This window comes from Macrosteles quadrilineatus, unplaced genomic scaffold (genome assembly GCF_028750875.1).
Source record: "Macrosteles quadrilineatus isolate MER2022 unplaced genomic scaffold, UCM_ALF_1.0 Scaffold_5__1_contigs__length_97177068, whole genome shotgun sequence".
Lineage (NCBI taxonomy): Eukaryota > Metazoa > Arthropoda > Insecta > Hemiptera > Cicadellidae > Macrosteles > Macrosteles quadrilineatus.
The window spans coordinates 52085667-52105708 of NW_026542598.1; the positions used below are offsets into that span (position 1 = coordinate 52085667).

General features: G+C 35.8%; 1 protein-coding gene across 3 annotated transcripts; it reads left to right on the forward strand.

Annotated features, from left to right (window-relative positions):
- The first annotated feature begins 892 nt into the window (after positions 1–892).
- Positions 893–18885, forward strand: LOC128994182 (uncharacterized). Of its 3 annotated transcripts, none has more exons than XR_008490876.1 (7): positions 893–1024; positions 5808–5855; positions 6476–6571; positions 10257–10334; positions 14145–14313; positions 16771–16818; positions 18734–18885. XR_008490876.1 is itself a non-coding variant. In XM_054418552.1 (7 exons), exon 1 carries the CDS (start codon positions 2554–2556, stop codon positions 4345–4347), a length of 1794 nt encoding a protein of 597 aa, XP_054274527.1. In that variant the 5' UTR covers positions 2545–2553; the 3' UTR covers positions 4348–4535; positions 5808–5855; positions 6476–6571; positions 10257–10334; positions 14145–14313; positions 16771–16818; positions 18734–18885. The 3 variants fall into 3 exon arrangements, 2 of the variants coding, with proteins under 2 accessions (XP_054274527.1, XP_054274528.1); XM_054418552.1 differs by lacking the exon at positions 893–1024 and adding an exon at positions 2545–4535; XM_054418553.1 differs by lacking the exons at positions 893–1024; positions 16771–16818 and adding an exon at positions 2545–4535.
- Positions 18886–20042: the final 1157 nt, after the last annotated feature.

Consider the following 20042-nt stretch of genomic DNA (forward strand, 5'->3'; position numbering starts at 1 on the left):
ATGTGTCACCATTGAAGTACTTAAAATGGTTTATCATGCCTATGTAGAATCCATCTTGAGGTATGGTGTGATTTTGTGGGGACAGGCAACTGATGCAAAAACTATTTTCAGACTTCAGAAAAGAATCATCCGAATTATGACTAATTCCCACCCCAGAAGTCCTTGTAAATTACATTTTCAAAATTTAAAAATCCAAACACTCACAGGACTATACATATTTGAATTATTAAACTACATACACAATATAAAAAATAACCTCCCGGATTCATTCAAATTCACACACAACTATAGTACAAGAAACGAAACAATTTTCAGATTACCAAATCACCGTTTGACCTTATTTGAAAAAAGTCCTTTGTATGCAGGTTTAAAAATGTATAATAAACTATCGGTATATTATAAAATAATGAGTTCAAACAAGTTTCAAGAAACATTGAAAAATGGACTCCTTGAACGTGCGTTTTATAAAATAGAAGAATTTTATAACCATCCCTTGAGTTAATTTTTTGTTTTTAATTTGCTTAACTACTGTACTGTATTAACATTATTTGGCTAGGTATTTTTTCCTGTTACTTTGTACTTTGTATTTTTCTAGTCTAGGCTCAATTTTGACAATGCACCTGTTCTATATGTTATCACATCTAAAAGAATGTTATGTGCAAATAAATAATGTCTAATGTCTAATGTCTAATGTCTTTGAGCGGTACGCGGCTGTAAGCCTGTTAAAGCTGCCATGCGCCTGCCTTCGCTGCCAGTTTTTTTTTGTTTCTGTAACTCGTTGACCAATCAGGAATCGTTTTAACTTTCGTCTCCATTCTGAGACGAAGGTGAAGTAAGAAGAAGTTTTGTGAAGTTTGGTTCATTCGTATTCCCGGCTTTTGTTGAGGCATTCGCTAATTATTCGTCCTTTTGTCTTCGATTTGAAGAGTTTTCGTGCTACTACTTCGTCGTAAAAGTCACAGTAAGTTCTGTGGTGCATCGAGTGCGCGAAAAATCGTTTTTTACAGTATTACTACTTCGTTTGGTAAGTTGTACAATAAAACTTAGACAACTTAGGTTTTTCTTTCGGCAGAACTTTGTCGAAGTTCATAGGCTAGGCCTGATTCGCAGACCTCGTCATACGCTTTAACCAACTCATTTAATTAAAGTATCGGAGTTGGTGACAGATCATTTCGATTAACGTTTCGTAATCCATATCTGGGACTTTCTTTTTAAATTCTTAAACCCCTTTGTAAAGTTCCCGAACGCCCCGAAGTTGGCCCCAGCAGACAGGTTTCTGCTTGATAATTATTGCAGAAGTTTGCTTAAGTTGAACACGTGGGGAAGTTGAAGTTTTAGTTTTTCTTTTTTCGTATCAGCTCCTGAAGCAGTTTTATTTTTAGTTTCAGTTTTTTTTTCTCTCGTTTCGTGTCTCACTTGGACAACTTAAGCCAACTCGTTTTCTTGTTTAGTAAATTCAGACTCTGTGGGAGTTAGGCTAGGTTAGGCCTATCTTGTACTAACCTTGTTTGTTTCAGGTCGACGACGTAACTCCGTAGGTAAGCGGAGTGACTACTTAGCTTACTTGTTGATTTGTTAAGTTAGCTAGTAGTGTGTCATTTAGATATTTGCCCACGGAGTCAAGTCAAAATTATTATTTTGCCCACAAGCCCTAGGCTAGAGTGGTGATTTCTAGTTGGGTGGTTAGTAACCCGCCACGTTCGTCTCGAGCTCTGACAACCGGGGCTATCAAAGTTAGGCTATCCGAATCACTATCGACTCCTGGCCCCGCGACCAGACTAGGGCGAATCCTGGGATCTCGTTTTCTTACCGGTGGCGTAATTTCCCTCTTGTCGTCCGCCAGGAAAATTACGTCACATAAATGGCGCCCGAAACAGTTGGACCAGTGATTGGATAGTCTGATAGTACTTGGTGAGCTCAAGCTAAGATCGCTGTAGCAGCTGACGGAGAGTTGCGAGATTTTACTTAGCCTACGTTAACCGCTCTAGCCTATCAAGTATTCGCCTAGGCCTACTGTTATTTTTTATTCTACGTTAACGTTCTAGCCTAGCATTTCTAGTTTATTAGGTAGCTTAGGCCTACATATTTTCTGGTTTCGTCATTGTAGCCTATTGCTAGCCTAGGCCTATTGGTGTTTAGCGTTAAATATTTTAGCCTATTTGTGTGATAGCCTATTTATTTTAGGTAAAACGTTTACTTTATAGTAGCCTATTGCATTTTAGCCTTTTATTATTGGATTTTGGAGCAGTTTGGACTTGGTCCTATTTTAACAAATTTTCTGGGTTTTGAGTACCTAGTTGGGACTTAGGCTGGTAAAAAAAAAAAAAAAAAACAATATTTTTTTTTAAAGTTGTCTTGTTTGGACTTACTTAGTGCTGTTTAACGTTAGGCCTGAATTTAAATAGGCCTATTGTGGATATTCATAATTGTTAATCAATTTCAGCCTCTTAAACTATTGTTGCAATTTGTTTAAGTCTTGTTGTGCACTAATACTTTGCAGCTATGCCCAACTCGCTCCCTGAAATTTTGACAACGACGCCAGGAGTTCTAACCATGGCTGGGGCCGTGGTGACTACGTCATCGGTTATCCCTACCTGCTCGTGTGCATCAACAGTTACTACTACGTCAACGGTGTACACACGACCGGTGACCTCGACTGGCTATACCGCTCCGCTCTACCCAACGGATGATCCACGTGTCGGCTGGATACATGAGCTGTCAAAGCAACAGTTGATGGTGGAGATGGCGCGACACCAATTGCCATCACACGGTACACTGGCGGAACTGCGGAAACGTCTCTGCACATACTGGCGGAGCAACGCTGGCACATCGTCTTCTCCAACCTCCCAGGAGGAGGTGCTTACGACTGGCCAGGTGTTAGATAACCAGGCCCGGACTTCGATGCATGATACTACTCCACGCCCATCGCCTTTCGACTACCGAACGGGGTCCATTCATCATCCTACTGCGTGGAGGCCACCCGGTACCTATGGACTCGTAGGCCTACCCCCTGCGACATTCCAGCGTCAGAGCCCACCTGCTGCGGTCACCTCGGCACCGCACGAACTGTCCTTCGCCGGACAAGAGGACGTTACTGATGCCCAGCATACCTTCGACTCGGCTCAAGGGTCTCTGCCTCGGGAATACCCCTTCGAGGACCCAATACATCGAAGTTTGGACCGCATACGCCAAATGCTAGGCCTATCGACCAATGCCGACCTGCGCAGCATGGAGCACACGTTAGCCGAGGTGTTGAACCTCGAACGGCGGGGCCCAAGAACACATGATGCTGACTACGCTGAGCCGCCAGCTAACGAGATGGACCAGCTAACCTCTCGGTACGCCGTCCCGTCTCGGACGAACGATGTGTATGGAGGTGTCCGGTCTTCGTACGTCCTGCGGAGTCATGACCTGCATGAGGACGTTGCTAAAACGTCGTCCGCCCTCTGTGACAAGGTCCGGAAGTGGAACTTGCGCTTCGACGGCAGACGAGATGCGGTTTCGTTCCTGGAGCGTCTAGAGGAGCTGCGCGAGGCCTACTCTCTGTCGCCAGAGGACGTTTTGAAGGCTTTGCCTTCACTTCTACATGGCCAAGCTCTCCTCTGGTACAGGAACAACAAAATGATGTGGCGTTCCTTCCACGACTTTAGGCGGGCATTCGAGGTCCAGTTCTTCCCTGCTGGCTATCATCGCCACTTGGATGACGAGATACGGAAGCGCACTCAGGGTGAAACAGAGGCATTTAAAGATTTTGTGATTGCCCTGACAACCCTGATCCGACGGAGCGGCACTTTCTCTAACCAGGAAACCATCGACCTGGTGTACTTGAACATGAGGCCGGAGTACAAGTTCATGATACGACGTCATGACTTTGTCACGCTACCCGACCTCATCGAGCGAGCCGACGAATACGAGGAGCTGCTACGGGAGCGCAAGCTGTTCCGCCCTCCCCCTCCAGTTGCTCAAGCGTTGGTACCTGAGACTGCCTACACGCCCAGGCGTCGAATGGACCGTTTCGTCGATGTTGCGGTGATGGAATATTCGGAGCCTGACTGTAAACTGCAACCTACCTCGCCAAAGACCGGCCGCACTGGTGATTACCCTGCAAGGAGTGGGGGTAACCAGGCAAGGCATACGACGCCCACCGTCCCTAACCATATGCGCCAAGGCCTACCGTCTACGAGCCCATCACGATCATCGAGTAACCGCAACCCTCCAGTCTGCTGGAACTGTGATGCACGCGGACATGTCTTCCGAGATTGCAATCAGCCGAAGGTGTTGCGGTGTTACTACTGCAAACAAGTAGGAGTGGCCACTACGAGCTGCGGTTGTCTTCTAGTTTTTTAATTGTATCTCCACCTTTTCCAATTATTAGTCCGGTTGAGGCTAAAGTAGGACTAATAATTGGAAAAGGTGGAGATACAATTAAAAAACTAGAAGAAAAGTCTGGAACAAAAATGATAGTTGTTAAAGATGGCCCATCACACGAAAGAGAAAAACGTCTAAGAGTTAATGGAGAACCGGAACGAGTGGAGGTAAGGTAGAATTTCTGTTATTTTTTAAATATAGCCTATTTTTAGTACAATACTTAAGTTATCACTTGTTTTTTTGTATAAAATAACCAGTTTCTGCCTTTTTCCATGTTCACTTTGTTCCATGTTGTCATGTTGACTAAAAAGGGAGGCTGATTAAAATTCACTTGTAAAATAAAAGCATTTTGAAATTTCTAGAACAACTTTCACAATTTTGAGTAGAAAATTATGTTAAAGCATCAGATAATTTTGTTTTGCAGTACTTGATTGTTTAAGTCCAAAAAACAAAGGTATTCTATAAGTAACTTAATTTGCACTTTCAGTTAATTGACTAGAAGCTTAAAATACCCCCGCTGCAGCAAACCTGCAGACTAAGCGAATTTCCATTTGACTGATTGGATTTACACTGAAATGTCTACTTAAAAATATAACATTTATTCTTGATTTAAATAGAATTAGTTTAACAAGTACTTAGGTTTGCTGCATCAGGGAGGGTAAAACTGTTTTTTTTTTGTAAAATGTGAATAGTTAGTAAGAAATAAAAACATTTTCCAAATTTGATCAAAATATGTTCACAAACAAGCAAACTACAACAGTTTACTTATTCTCCATAAGAATAACATGGGAATTTTAAATTTACAATTTTTTGGAATTTTCTCCGTAACCATTAGGCGCATAGTAACGCTTCAATATACTAAATTATTTGTTTTTTTTAAGCTCTACAAAATGGTTTGGAAAGAAATTGCTAAATCTTATGTTTTTTGGGTCAAAAATGGGAAAAACCTATTTTTACCCCATAAAACCCCCCGTAAACCCCCGTTCCCATGGTCCGATCATGCTGGATCGCGAACTCGTTCGAATAAACGTACTTTTACACGTTTGTACCAAATTTCATCAAAATCGGATCATTTTTGCTCGAGTTATCGTGCTGACGGACACATATATATATATATATAAATATATAAATATATAAATATATATATATATGAATTTGAACGGATGGTGTTTTTGGCCTCTAGGGACCTCAAATCGAAAAAAAAATCGGTCCCGCGTCCAGGTCTTACCATGAGTACTACGGTAATAGCTTATTCCCTATATGGGAAATTCGCTAAAAGTTAAAAATGTATTATACATCTGTTAGGCCTAGGGGCTACTAACTTGATTTGTAATTTAAAATTAATGCATAATAATAATAAACAACACACTTTGAAACAACATTCTTTTCCTGTATTCTGAAAAAATGTTTTATTAATGTTTTTTTTCTTCATTTTTCAGTATGCCATAACTTTAATCTATGAACTCATGGCTCAGAATGAAATACAGGTAATATTAGAATTAAAGTTGTAGTCAAATAAAGTTGTACCTAATTAAGTTGTACAGTTGTAGTAATTAAGGGGATCTGAACACTAAAAATTTTCAAAAAATTCAATTTTGATATATGGTACAGAAGCCTACTCAACCATTTACGAACTAGAGAGCGATAAAGTTTTGATTTAGTCTCTCTAACAGCTTATATTACTAAAAAGAAAAACAATAAAAAAAAACTTTAAAACCACAAGAAATTATAAATAAATGGTACGGTTTGAACAACAACTATTCTCAGACTGTAAGTTACACATGTTAGTAGATGTACAGGTTAGGTATTGTTGATTATTATTACAACAATGCTAGTAAACAACTGGCAATGGAAATGGTCGCTTCAGCCGTTCTGGAGGAGTATTTGTAGAACAAAAGTAGGAGTGGGGTATAAGAGATTTGCTTCGCTTTCTTCAATAAATTATTTTTGACCTTACAAAATCATGCCATTTTACTGCCTCCCCTTGTAGGCTATTATATCTTTTTTGTAAAACTGATTTAAATGCTGTAAAACTTATGCTCATTGAGTTTTGCAAATTAATTATAGTTAATATTTTTTTATACATTTCTTCTTCTCATTGCTGTAGGAAGCAAATCGCCGAATTCTTCGAAGTACTCCGAACCTGGATATTTCCTATTTCGAAAAGCTACCACCATTAAAAAGAACATCTAGGAAGCAAAAGGTTTGTATAGAATTGTTTTTTCAATTTTTTTTTATTTAGAGCTGTAAGTATTTAGAATTTGATGTATAATTTGGTATTGTATTAATAAATATCCCCACTTCATCAATCCTCAGATTAAACACATTTGCATTTAAATCAAATAAAAAATCCTTTATTCAAATAGTACATTTGAATACAGTCTAACCTTGATATAACGAATTCTTTTCAATCCCCTAGAAATCTCCATAAGACACAATATATATTTTACCTCTACATAACAAACAGACCATAACAACGACCTTGATTAAACAATTTTTTTGTGATTTCGGCTAAAATAAGACACCTCAATATAGCATATTTATCACTGTCAGAACCTCTACATAGCAAATTTAACCTCTACTTAACGAATTCTCTGCGTATTTCCCTGGATATATAAGATATATATATAGTATGGTAAGTGTTGAGATATTTTTATCAGAACGTGCTCTGTAAGATTAAATTTATTGTACAACTTTTAATTTTGCAATATAATACATTATTCAAAGAATGTTAATACAGAACTGGATACTATCAATAACTTTTGCTCATGATGATTAGGGTAGGCTTTTAGACCTGGCATATTTGCATGCTCCTTTCGTTAATCACTTTAATTTACATTTCTGTTTTTTTTTTATATGAATAAATATATCTTTGTAGTCACATGACATTTTCAAAATTACATAACAACAGCTACAAAAACAGGTGACATTGTCAGTATAATCATAATAGCATAGACAAATAGAATAAATATCGACCGTCAGCTGGGCTGCGGTTAGCATAAGTTCTGGTGACCACCGCTAGGTTTGCTGTGTAGTTTTGGCACACACCACTGCAGCGTCTGCTGGTCGTGTACAGCTCCTGCGCTCCTCGCCTGTAGCGGCCTAGCGGTGAGCGCCGGAAGCTTCCTTTGACAGTCTATATTTATTCTATTTGTCTATGATAATAAATAAACAAAAACAGCTGATTTGCAAATTGAGCCAAATACTTTCAATCGTTTTTTTTGACAGTGTAGACAAGATCAAACAAAGTATTAAGACTCCAGGTATAATCACTTCTTATAATGAATTTTTTTTAAATATGAAATTGATAGTTGTAATAAATTTTGTTGGTCAGCCATCACACCTAGTGATATTCTTAGTGCCACTAAAGGGATTAAAAGATCAGCTAGTGTGGATGTGTACAATATGTCAAACAACCTATTAAAAGTAATTATTGACTCTTTGGCTAATCCCTTGGCAATATGCATAAATAATCTTTTATCAGAAGGGGTTTTTCCTGATTTACTCAAAGTCTCTCGAGTCTGTCCCATTTACAAAAAAGGCCCTAAGGACCAACCTCAGAGCTATAGACCAGTTTCAATTATACCTGTATTGGGAAAACTAATGGAAATAATTATTTACGATCAAATCAGAAATTATTTTGAAATACACAACATTTTTAACAACAATCAATACGGTTTTAGAAAAGGAAAATCTACTCTCTTTGCATTGGACGATCTAGTCAGGCAAGTTCATCTCTCTTTTGAAAATAAGACTTATGCTCAGGCCACCTTCTGTGACCTCAGTAAAGCATTCGACTCTGTTGACAGCTATATTCTTATCTCTAAATTACAGTACTACGGATTTGATGGCCCTCCATTATCTTTTTAAGAAGCTACTTGCAAAATCGGTAACAAGCAGTTTGTATAAAAGGAAGATGGTTAGATGCAGTGTCAGTTGAATGGGGAGTACCACAGGGTTCAGTCCTTGGTCCCCTTCTTTTCTTAATCTATATAAATGATCTACCCTCTTCTGTTGATTGTAAAACCATTCTGTACGCACACGATTTCTACTTTTTTATGTACAAGTAAAAACTATATAGAACTTGAAAAATTGGCTGATGAAACATTAGATAAAGAAAAATCACAAAAATTAATATTTTCCTTAAATAATAATTCAAGAGAGTTGTTTCAGAACAGTGATAAGGTTAATACAGTTTTTTTTTCAGCAAAGTTCTTGGGAATGTATGTAGATAGTCAGCTAATGTGGGATTCACATATATACTATTTAAATACCAGACTTCCTCATGTAATATTTTTACTAGGCCGTCTGAAAAAATGCATTCCACTAAATTATGTCCAAACAGCATATTTTTTATATTTTCAATCCATTTTCAGGTATGTGCTGATTTTTTGGGGCAATTGTGCTAGGGTAGAGAAAATTCTTGTTTGGCAAAAGAAAGGGGTTAGAGTTATCTCTAATAAAGGCTCGAGAGACCACAGCAAACCACTTTTTAAAAATCTTCAAATTCCTACTATTATTAACATGTATATTTATGACTTAATAGTTTATATCTTGGAAAATCAACATCTTTTAAAATTTAGACACAATACTCATAACAATAAGAACCATACATCAATAGAATTCCATCGTTTAAGTAAAACTCTAAATAGTCACATAGTTTTGTCACTTAAAGTGTATATAACTTTCTTGAATCCATAATTAAATTGTATACTATAAAGGATTTCAAGAATAAATTTTATTGTTGGCTGACCAATAACCCATTTTATAGTTTGGAAGATTTTTTTAACAATAAGATTCTTCAGTTGTATTTATTTTTTTTTTTTTTGCAAGTATTGTATATGTCTCCTTTTTTTAGTTAGCTATAAGTATTTAATTAACTATTAACTGACTGTGCTATAAGTTTGTTTAGCTGTATCATGACGTTGTCAATAATTTGTTAAAATTCAAAAGACAATAAAGCATATTTCATTTCATTTCAATAGGTAGGCTTGCCTAAAATAAGAGAGAAAAATAATAAAACAAAGATTCTTGGAAATAATGTTTTGTCTTAAATTTTTTTAAACTAAAATAATTAAAAAATTACCTTTAACACTGAAATATAATTTGTTTACAAAAAATTAAATAAATTATATACCTTGTCATAAGTTGTCCTACAAACAATAAAACAATTGGTATCACACATTATTAATAATTGTTAATACAGTAATTACCAAATATTTTTCTGGTTGAACAAATAAAATTTTTTGAACACTTAGTTCAACAGTGAATAAATAGTTTTTCTATGTCAACAATTTAGAACAGTATTCCTATCTTTACATTTTGCAGTTTTTCCCCATATTTGCAATTGTTATAAGAGGTTTCTTGGAGAGAATCACAGAATAACTATCTAATCCTATGAAGTAGAATAACAAACGTAAAATTTGTTACGCTTTTTAAAAGGTGGAGGCTAATGAATGCAATATTTAAATTAGTAATATTAATATCAAGTCCTTTGTGCTTTTATTTTGTTTTATTCATATTCTTACTTTAAAAAAGTGAAATAGCTTTAATTCAATTCAAATATCTTTATTCAATTTTATGTACATTGTACAATAAATAGTGTCAAAATAGTTTAACAGGATAAAAAACAGCAAAACATGAAGAATGGTTATAAGAACAACAAATACATTTTACAACTCTAGTAAGATAATTTCAACTGTCATAGTGACTGAGGGAGGTAAAAAAATCTACAAAAGAATCAATTGCTAATTTTATTAAAAAACTCTTTCAATATTTTTTTTTAATTTGTTTAGATCTGTTTCTTTTTTAATATTTTTTTGGAATAAATTTAAAAAATCTATTACCTGTATAATAAATGTTTTTAATAAAGTTTTAATTTTTCACAGAAGGATGACCAAATTGAAAATGATGCTTGTGATGGCCCTTCAAAAAAAACGGCATTCCAATTCAGCAAACAAACGACAGTAAGCGAACCTAGCTATTAATTTGTCTTATTAATGTCTTAGTGGGCCTTTTGTCAACAATATTGAAATATTTACATGGTTTTCATTTTTAAGTAGTATTAGTAATTTTCAAATAATTATGGCAAGTAGGGATGTATTTCTATCAAATTTTCTACTAAAGTAACAAAGTTTTCCAGGTTGGAATAACTTAACCAATACCTAGCTAAATTTCTATGATTGGAAACAAACATGGTTGGTCTGTATTAAGTGTAATGTAAATAGATTAACAATATTAGTCTTGCTTTAGACCTAACTAATCTATTGCTACTGATTGACGTTGGATGAAAAATTCTTCACTACCAGATCAAGCTTAGCCATATAGGATTTTTATTCTTTTGTTTGATATGTTGAAATTTTGCCTCTTGTCGATGGTGAGGGGTCTTTTGTGTTTGGTTGAAAGATGATTAGAACAAGATTTTAAAAATTGCCTTGCATGAGCAATAGTGTTACCATGGGGTTAATAGCTAAAATATGGTTGATATCTTCTTTTCTTGAGGACTTTAACCCTCCAACTGCCAAGCGCCGGAAATCCGGCGCCTGACCCGCCGGCTCTAGTGCCGAGCGCCGGGAATCCGGCACTATTACAGCGTTACGTAATCTGCTCTTAGTAGCTTAGATTGCATAGAAAATCATTTTATATATATATCATTTTAAAGAGGAGATTCTACTCTTTCTCTATGTTCTGGTTTCAGACGCTATTACTCTATGCGTTGTTGCATAACGTTAATCGCGAAACACAGCTGCTGTCGGCTGCCGTCAGTTTATGCGTGTTTACAAACATCTTTGTTTATCGTATTTTGGTTACATTTTCGCGTATTATTACCGTGTTTATACGTTAGTAAATGACTCGAAATGGATAGTAGTGATATACGTGGTGCCCTTGATGACGAACTGAGTGATCCTGACGATCCAAACGCTGTACCTGATACAAATTACGACGAGGGAAGTGATCTGGACTTGGATTTGCCCGACTTTCCCGACGATTCCGACTCTGAATCGCTTTTAGATTTTTCCTCGGGAAGTCAGTCTGGGGACAATTACTCTCCACACTCTAGTGAGTTAGAAACGTCTGATCATGAAGGTGAAGAGAACATAGGACTGCAACCAGAACGAGAAGGTACGCCACCTCCAAGACCTAGGCCTAGGCCTAGGCCTGTAGCTCCTACTCTAGACCCTTGGGTGAGGGTTTATCCTCCGGAACAACCCAAGAATGTTGATGCATTATTTATGGTAAGGGACACTGGCTTCAAAAATGCACCTCCAAGGAACAGTAGTCCAATAGTTTATCTAAATTTATTTCTAACTGCCTCTTTTTGGAATATTCTTGTTAGAGAGACCAATGCCCATGCTACAAGGTTTATTGGAGAACAGAACTTGACCCCAAACTCTCGCTACCATAAGTGGACAGCTGTAACTGTAAATGAACTAAAGAAATGGTTTGGAATCCTGTTCAACATGGCCCTAACAGTTCGAAAAAACATTCAGAATTATTGGGACACTAGGCCTCAACAGCACATCCCTTTTTACTCACAGACCATGCCCAAAAACAGATTTTTGCTGATAAGTACATTTTTACACATGACCTCTGCAAGAAACCTTCCAAGGGATGATCCAAATTATGATGCATGGGTAAAGATTAGATGGATGTTAGACCATATTAACACAAATTTCAAGAAGTATTTCACACCTGGTCAGGATGTATGTATAGACGAGAGTCTCATCGGTATGAAACATCGATGTGCATTTATTCAGTACTTGCCAAACAAAAAACATAAGCAGTACGGAATAAAAAAGTTTCAATCTTGTGATAGCAAAACAAGCTACGTTTTACACGTAGAGCTTTATAGTGGCACTGACTACCTTGCTGCACAACCGAGACTAGATGACGGTGAAGAAGTTGGAGCGAATCTGTTTACACATAGAGTTGTGATGCATGTGATGGAGAGGAGTGGTTGTCTGGACAAAGGGCATCATTTATATACAGACAACTTCTATACAAAGATTCCCTTAGCAGAAGAGCTTCTTCAAAGGAATACATTCATAACTGGAACTATAAACAAACGATCTAAACATCTATCAAAAACTGTGAAGCAGGCAAAGCTTGGCGAGCGGGAAAGCATATATTTTAGAAAGGGCGAAGTTTTGTTGGTAGGGTTCAGACAAAAAGTAACCAGGAAACCAGTTTTAGTTGTAACAACAGGCTACCACGCAGAAGACCAAATAGTTAGAAGTAAGAAAGGACTTGTCGGAAGAAAACCACTCCTCATTCATCAATATAATCAGTCCATGGGAGGAATTGACGTTAGTGATAAGTCGGTTTATCACTTGTCCTGCAACCGACAAACTTCCAAATATTGGAAAAAGATATTTTTCAATTTCGTCGACCTTTGCATGTTCAATGCCTGGACATTGTACTGCCTGAACACTGATAGGCCAAAAAGTAGGAGAGAATTTCACATCTCTATCATTGACTCCCTTGTTACTCAAGATATGCGTGCTGCACAAGCTGCACCTGGACCTGCGGGGGATGGTGCCCACCGACTTGAACACTTGCCCAGGAAGAACAATAAAAAGTGTGTTGTCTGCAATATCCCAGGCAAAGGAAAAGGAAGATCTGATTATTGGTGTCCTGGCTGCAATGCTGGTGTGCACAAACAGTGTTTCCACCAACTTGAGCACTACTGGAGGGCTCAGAGGGGTGCCAAAAGGCAGCTGGTCCAACTTGACTCGGATTCAGACTAAATCGGAGAATGAGTTTCTGTAAATAGTAGGACTAAATATATGTAGTTTCATGGATTGTGAACTTTAATTTTTTGTGTATATATTACTGTGTATTGATAGCACTTTTGAACTCGATAGAATTGTGATAAGAATTGGGTAACAAAAACTAGGTAAATAATGTGTGAACAAGTGCGGTCTTGGATAAACATTTATTATTTCTTGAGGAAATCACATGGACAACAAATATAGGCTATGTGAGTATTTGCTTTTATTTCCTAGAAGGTAGTCTTGTATATAATGCATGGTAAAAAATATATATTATATGCGTGCATGGTTTACATCATTTTGGAAACTTGTATGGGTTTGAAGGCTTTGTCGTGTTGGCTGTTTTCGCATATCGTACAATTTTATGAACTGAGTGCTTATATATTATTTTTAGTCCAAATAACTGTATATATTCTTGTTCCTTATAATATTTTGGACAAAATGGCTATTTCAGATTGCTGATTATGAGTAATTAGAAAATTTTGAGGGGGTGCTGACTTTATAAAATAAACTTTTTAATTATTTATTTATTTATTTTTTCACCACAGAATTTTTATAATACTATTTAACTAGCTGATACTGGTTATTTTCATGTAGCTGGCTTTATAAGGAGTAAAATGATATGCAATATGTCATACTTTACAACATTTCTATCGTAACAATAATGTTTTTAGTAAAAACTTGCAAAAAGACCAAAAATGGCCCGGCACTCCACAGTAACATACATGGCAGCCGGAGGGTTAAAAAGAATAATTTTTCTAATTCATCCATTTTAATTCCTATCAGTTTTCTCTGTCTGTAGTAAGCTATAGGCTACATACACTCTAAGGTGAATTATCAGTGTTGTGTTTAAAATTTATCAAATTCTTTGTATTTGGTGTACGGTAACTTTTAACTTTTGATAGGCAAATTCCTTTCTCTAAAAGCTCCTCAATTAGACATATGTATTTTCCTTTTGATTTGATTAAAGGCTTAGTATTTTATTCAATCCTTTTTGTTTTACAGATTGAATTAATGGTACCTGGCCCTAAAGTGGGACTTATAATTGGAAAAGGTGGTGAGACTATACACCGACTACAAGAAGTCTGGAGCAAAATTGTTAGTTATTAAAGATGGGTCTTCACAGGAAAAGGAAAAATGTCTAAAAATAACTGGAGACCCACTTAGCGTGGAGGTAAGGTAGAATTTCTGTTATTTTTTAAATATAGCCTATTTTTAGTACAATACTTAAGTTATCACTTGTTTTTTGTTTAAAATAACCAGTTTCTGCCTTTTTCCACTATTGACTAAATACCCCCGCCGCAGCAAACCTGCCGTCTAAGCGAATTTCCATTTGTCCGAAATGATTTTCAATTGATCTATTTAAATAACATTATTAGGTTTAACGAGTACCTAGGTTTGCTGCTACAAGGAAACTAATAAAGTAGTGTGTTTTTAGTAAAATATTGATAGCTTACTATAAAATAAATAAATTTGCCAACTTTGATCAAAATATATCCATAAACAAGCAAACTACAACATTTTACAATATTCTCCATAAGAATAACATGGGAATTTTAAATTTACCATTTTTTTAGTTTTCTCCGTAACCAATAACCGTACAAAAACACTTTGATATACTGAATTGTTTGTTTTTTTAAGCTCTTTAAGAAGGTTTAGAGAAAAATTGGGAAATTTTGTGTTTTGAGGGTAAAAAGTGAGAAAAACCCATTTTTACCCCATAAAACCCTGTTCCCATGGTCCGATCATGCTGGATCGCGAACTCATTCAAGTTTATCCCGCCTTACACCTTCAAACCAAATTTCATCAAAATCGGATAAAAATTACTCAAGTTATCGTGTTCACGGACACATATATATATAAATCTATATATATACATATATAAAAATTTGAACGAATGGTGTTTTTGGCCTCTGGGGACATTAAAATGAAAAAGTAAATCGGTCCCGGGCCTAAGTCTTACCATGAGACCTACGGTAATAGCTACTTCCCTATAGGGAAATTCGCTAAAAGGGAGGCTGATTAAAATTCACTTGTAAAATAAAAGCATTTTGAAATTTCTAGAAGAACTTTCACAATTTTGAGTAGAAAATTATGTTAAAGCATCGGATAATTTTGTTTTGCAGTACTTGATTGTTTAAGTCCAAAAAACAAAGGTATTCTATAAGTAAAGGCCTTTTCACACCGGCGTACTGGACGTACTGTACGTTTGGTACGGCCAGTTTGTACAGTACGCGGTCCTTTCACACCGCACAGAAACTTCCAAAACGTACACTTGTTCGTTTGCAGTCAGACAAGTAACACTGGCTGAGCACGTGGTTTTGGTGTGACCACTGCGCATGCGCGAGCTCGCGTACGCCTCGTACGATTTAGAAAAATCGCTCTCCGAGCGATTCTCAAAAAACCATCGCGTACGTACTGTACGTACAGTACGTTCTGTACGCGCGGTGTGAACGAGCCCATATGATAACATGGACAGCGATTTGTTGAAAAAAAACGTACCAAACGTACAGTACGTCCAGTACGCCGGGTGAAAAGGCCTTAACATAATTTGCACTTTCAGTTAATTGACTAGAAGCTTAACCCTCCGAGTGTCATGCGTCGCTGCAGCGACGCGTAACGCACTTTGTATAGTGTCGTGCGTCGCTACAGCGACTCGCGAACACTGTTTACGGCGAAGGCTCTATGACTAACTGAATCGGACTGTACTGGATTGAGTTAGGTATCGTTCTTTCCGTAATATTCTAAGCTTTCTCCTAGGTCTGTCTCTAAGCACTATTCATTTTAGTTCCGAAAATATTGTAGCAGACAGCTGATGAGCTGACGTGCGTGTATTTGTAAACAGCTAGGTTACCCTCGGACCGATGACTGATGTGTTTTATTACATTTATCATTGTTTTAGTGTTAAAAATCAAAAGTAGTGATATACGTGGTGCTTTATAAGAAGATTTAAGTGGTTTTGAAGTGCTGGTTGATGATCCTGAAGAAGTAGGTAGTGATATTGATGTAAATTATCAGCCAGATTCCTAGCTATGGTTGGGCTATGCATTCTTAGCTAAACGCTATGTACTGAAATCTGTTTTTTGCCCATAACTTATTTATTTGCAAATCTACTTCCTTATATTATTATATATTTGTAATCCTCATAAAATTTAGAACAAAGTGGCTATTTTCAAATATTTATAGGCCTATAATTTATACAATTTCATTGAGCGCAAACTTATTTTTTTTTTTTTTAATTTTCGAAATTATACATTTTTTTTACCTAAAAATTTTTTTTTTTAAAAATCTTCCTTATGTTTTATATATAATATTGAAGCCCAAGATTTTCCAAACAAAATGGTATATAGAACAGTATAATTAACATTGTTTTTAAGCTTCTCAGATCAGTTTTAATAAAATCTTGCAAATGAGCAAAAAATAGGCTGACATTAAGGCCAAAACACGTGACACTCGGAGGGTTAAAAAAGTTAAAAATGTATTATACATCTGTTAGGCCTAGGGCCTACTAACTTGATTTGTAATTTAAAATTAATGCATAATAATAATAAACAACACACTTTCGAAACAACATTCTTTTCCTGTATTCTGAAAAAATGTTTTATTAAAGTTTTTTTTCTTCATTTTTCAGAATGCTAAATTATTAGTCTTTGAACTCATCGCTGAGAATGAAATACAGGTAATATTAGAATTAAAGTTGTAGTCAAAGGTAATTAAGGGGATCTGAACACTAAAAATTTTCAAAAAATTCAAAATTTTTATTTTGGTGTTTTTATATTCTTTAGTTCATTCTGAACACGTTGATATATAATATACTAGCAGAGTACCCGTCCTTCGTACGGGGTTGGCATAGAAGTATAAAATGCTTATTGCAGTTACGGGAGAGGACATGGTTTAAGGAAATTTTGACTTTAAATTTATACGGTATCCTATAGTGTAGCACACATCTACCATAGCCCTAATTTTCTACAACTGCACCTAAACCATGGAAAAAGTAAAGTTTTCATTGTGTACCACAACGTTTTGTTGCTAGTTGGTTCAAATTAGCTGTTGTAATAAATGCAAAAAACATAATAGTGCTGCACCCTGTTGGTAAGCCTTACTTTTAATGCTATTAAATATCATAGAACCAACTTGTACACTTGAAACGGCTGACAAAATTCTTTTATTCCCTTAATATGAATACTCATAAGGCTAACATGAGAAAATCCAGAGCCAGAGCCACTGGGGCGGATCGTGAAAGTGTTTTTGAGGTATGAATATGTCTATATATTAATCGGGAATGTCAGCTATCATCACACCAAATTTCAACCTTATCGGTTTAGTATTTACTTAAGTATGTATTTGTCACATGCAAAAGAGACAATGTTGGTTCTTTGAAAATGCCAAATGGTATCACTCCTACCATTTAATTCAGAAACAAAACATAACTGTATAACTTAACTCAATAATAGTACGTTTTGGTTAACTAATACCGTTCATACGTATTTACGCTAACTACGATACAAAACCAATGATAGATTTTAAGGTACAGTAAAAGAACGCGTTTAATGGTTTGCACTGTAAACAAAAAAAAACTATCACAACAGTTACAAACCAAAAAATAGAAAAAATAGGAAAATATAAATAAATATGGAAAATAGGATAATTTTCTACAACAATATTTTAGTGAAATTATAATCAGGAAAATGGAAATTCCCACAGTCTATAGACTTGCTACGACAGGGGGATTATATTGCTGTTTACACAGAAATAAATCAAAAAAATAAACCTCATAAAACTCAGGAAAATGGCCTGGCAATGATTATAGAATCTCAATTATTTCTTATACATATCCATGAATGATTTATTTTACAACGAATTATTTCCTGTAAAATATTATTACAGCATTTCACAAATATTAGTACCAACTCAGTATAATAGATCATAAACATAAACAAATGATGTAACTGAAAGAATCATATACTAATGAAATTACATTAACATATGGTTTGACAGCTCCATTTAAGTAATGTTAATGTTTACAATAGGGCTAGTGACATCATTATTTTAAATTTATAATCCTTACCCTCTCTGTTCTAATATTCGTGCAGTATTTAATATGTTTGAACCAGCTGTGTGGAATTGTGAAATCAAAATTCATTTGACAGTTAGTTCTGCTTGTTTACATTTTTAAACTTTGTAGGTTTGTTCTTTGTTACCATGGATACCATCAATCAATATTTACTTTTAAATCTCTCACCTAAAATTTTTGAATGCCCTCGGGGCAGAGCCCTAGGACAATATCGAAGCGGGAATAGTTCTATATGTATCCTCGGAACTGTAGCTTCATTTGTGTGCAATTTGAGCCCAGTAGGTTCAGTAGTTTTTGAGATTAGCTCATACAAACACACAGACACCACCTCTTCTTTATAATAGTATAGATAGATAGATGGCATAACACTGCCTAGAAATGTTGAAAATATATTTTTTCTATATTATATTATTTATATTATTTTTCTGTGAAAGTTGAAGATTTTCCCTGATGATTATAATTAAGTGAATGCTCTAGTTATTATGTGAGACTGTGATTTCTGAAGCTTTGTTTATTACAGTTCTGCAGGTCAGGACATATCTGAGGACGTAGCAGACAGCCCCGTGCCCCCCGAAGCCGAAGAGGTTATCACTTAAATGGTAGTTTGTTTTTATTTACCCTCAGTTAATTTGTGAAGAATTAGTTTTGTGTATTGTGACTGTGTTCATTATTGTCTCATTCTAAATTAAAATGTTATGTGTTTGTTAGTAAATGTTTGTTTGTGTTTGGTCTTATTCTATATTTTTATTTTGTACTGCTGTTTTATTATTTGTAAATATTATCATGATTGAAATGTATGCATTGAAGTTGTTTACAAATTTACTGCCCAGAAGAAATGAAAGCGTCCTCTGCCACTGTACAAAGTAACCTGTGTAGTACCATATCAGTACTATGTGCAAAAGTACTCAAGCATGAGTGCTTGCATCGATTAATATAGAATGTAAATCCGTCCTTACTACTTCAAAAATATCTTGAGTAGTAAAAAATGTACATTTCAGACTATCGTACTTAAGCCAAATCAAACATTTGCTTGGTTGAAATATAACAGTAATTACTAATATATCAAAGCTCTATACCATAAAGTATGGTTTTGTTTGAAATTGACCAGTTAGATATTAATCTGAAGTATGAAACTTCAGTTGCTGGATTATAGCCTAATTTAGTTTCCAAGCTAAATAAGAAGGGTTTATTTAAGGGATTTAACCCTTTGAGCACTGGCTCAGTAACAACCTGAAATATCCTTCAATCTGAGATTTAAGTTTAGAACTATTGCACTTTTGGGCAGGTTGATTAGTGTTGTTAGGTAGTAGATAGTGAGGCTTCGCTCTGGCCAGGAGACAGCACTGGAAACTGAGGGTTCAAATACTTTCTCCTCAGGTCTGGTGTGCAAATTAAAAATGCTCTTATCTGTGGTAGGTGAACCAGAAATAAAGAGTAAAGGCGTATTCATTCAAGCAAACAGGATGGACGGATTCTTTGCGAGTTACACCTCTAATCTTTGCTAATATTTCTGCATGCATACTGTGTATGTTTTTGCCACAGATAAGTAAACAAAAGAGAAAATTTGCTTATAAAATGATCGTCAACCGTGCGCTAACAGCTTTAGTATGTTATCCAGAAATATTCTCTTTGACGAGCACTCACTGTCTGAGAATTCCTATCGCACAGGGTCCTCTTGCTCTACCGTAAATCCGTGAGCGTTGTAGTACATGAGGGCCAGCGGACAGTGTTGGACTTTGCCCTAGACTCCAACCACTAGACACCAACTCATTAAACAGTTCCTCTGTACTTTAATTCTCTGTGGTCCATGCTTCTCAAATTGGTTGTCA

Excerpts from the sequence above, each read along its gene's own strand:
- LOC128994182 (XM_054418552.1), top strand. The coding sequence starts at position 2,554 with ATGGCTGGGGCCGTGGTGACTACGTCATCGGTTATCCCTACCTGCTCG.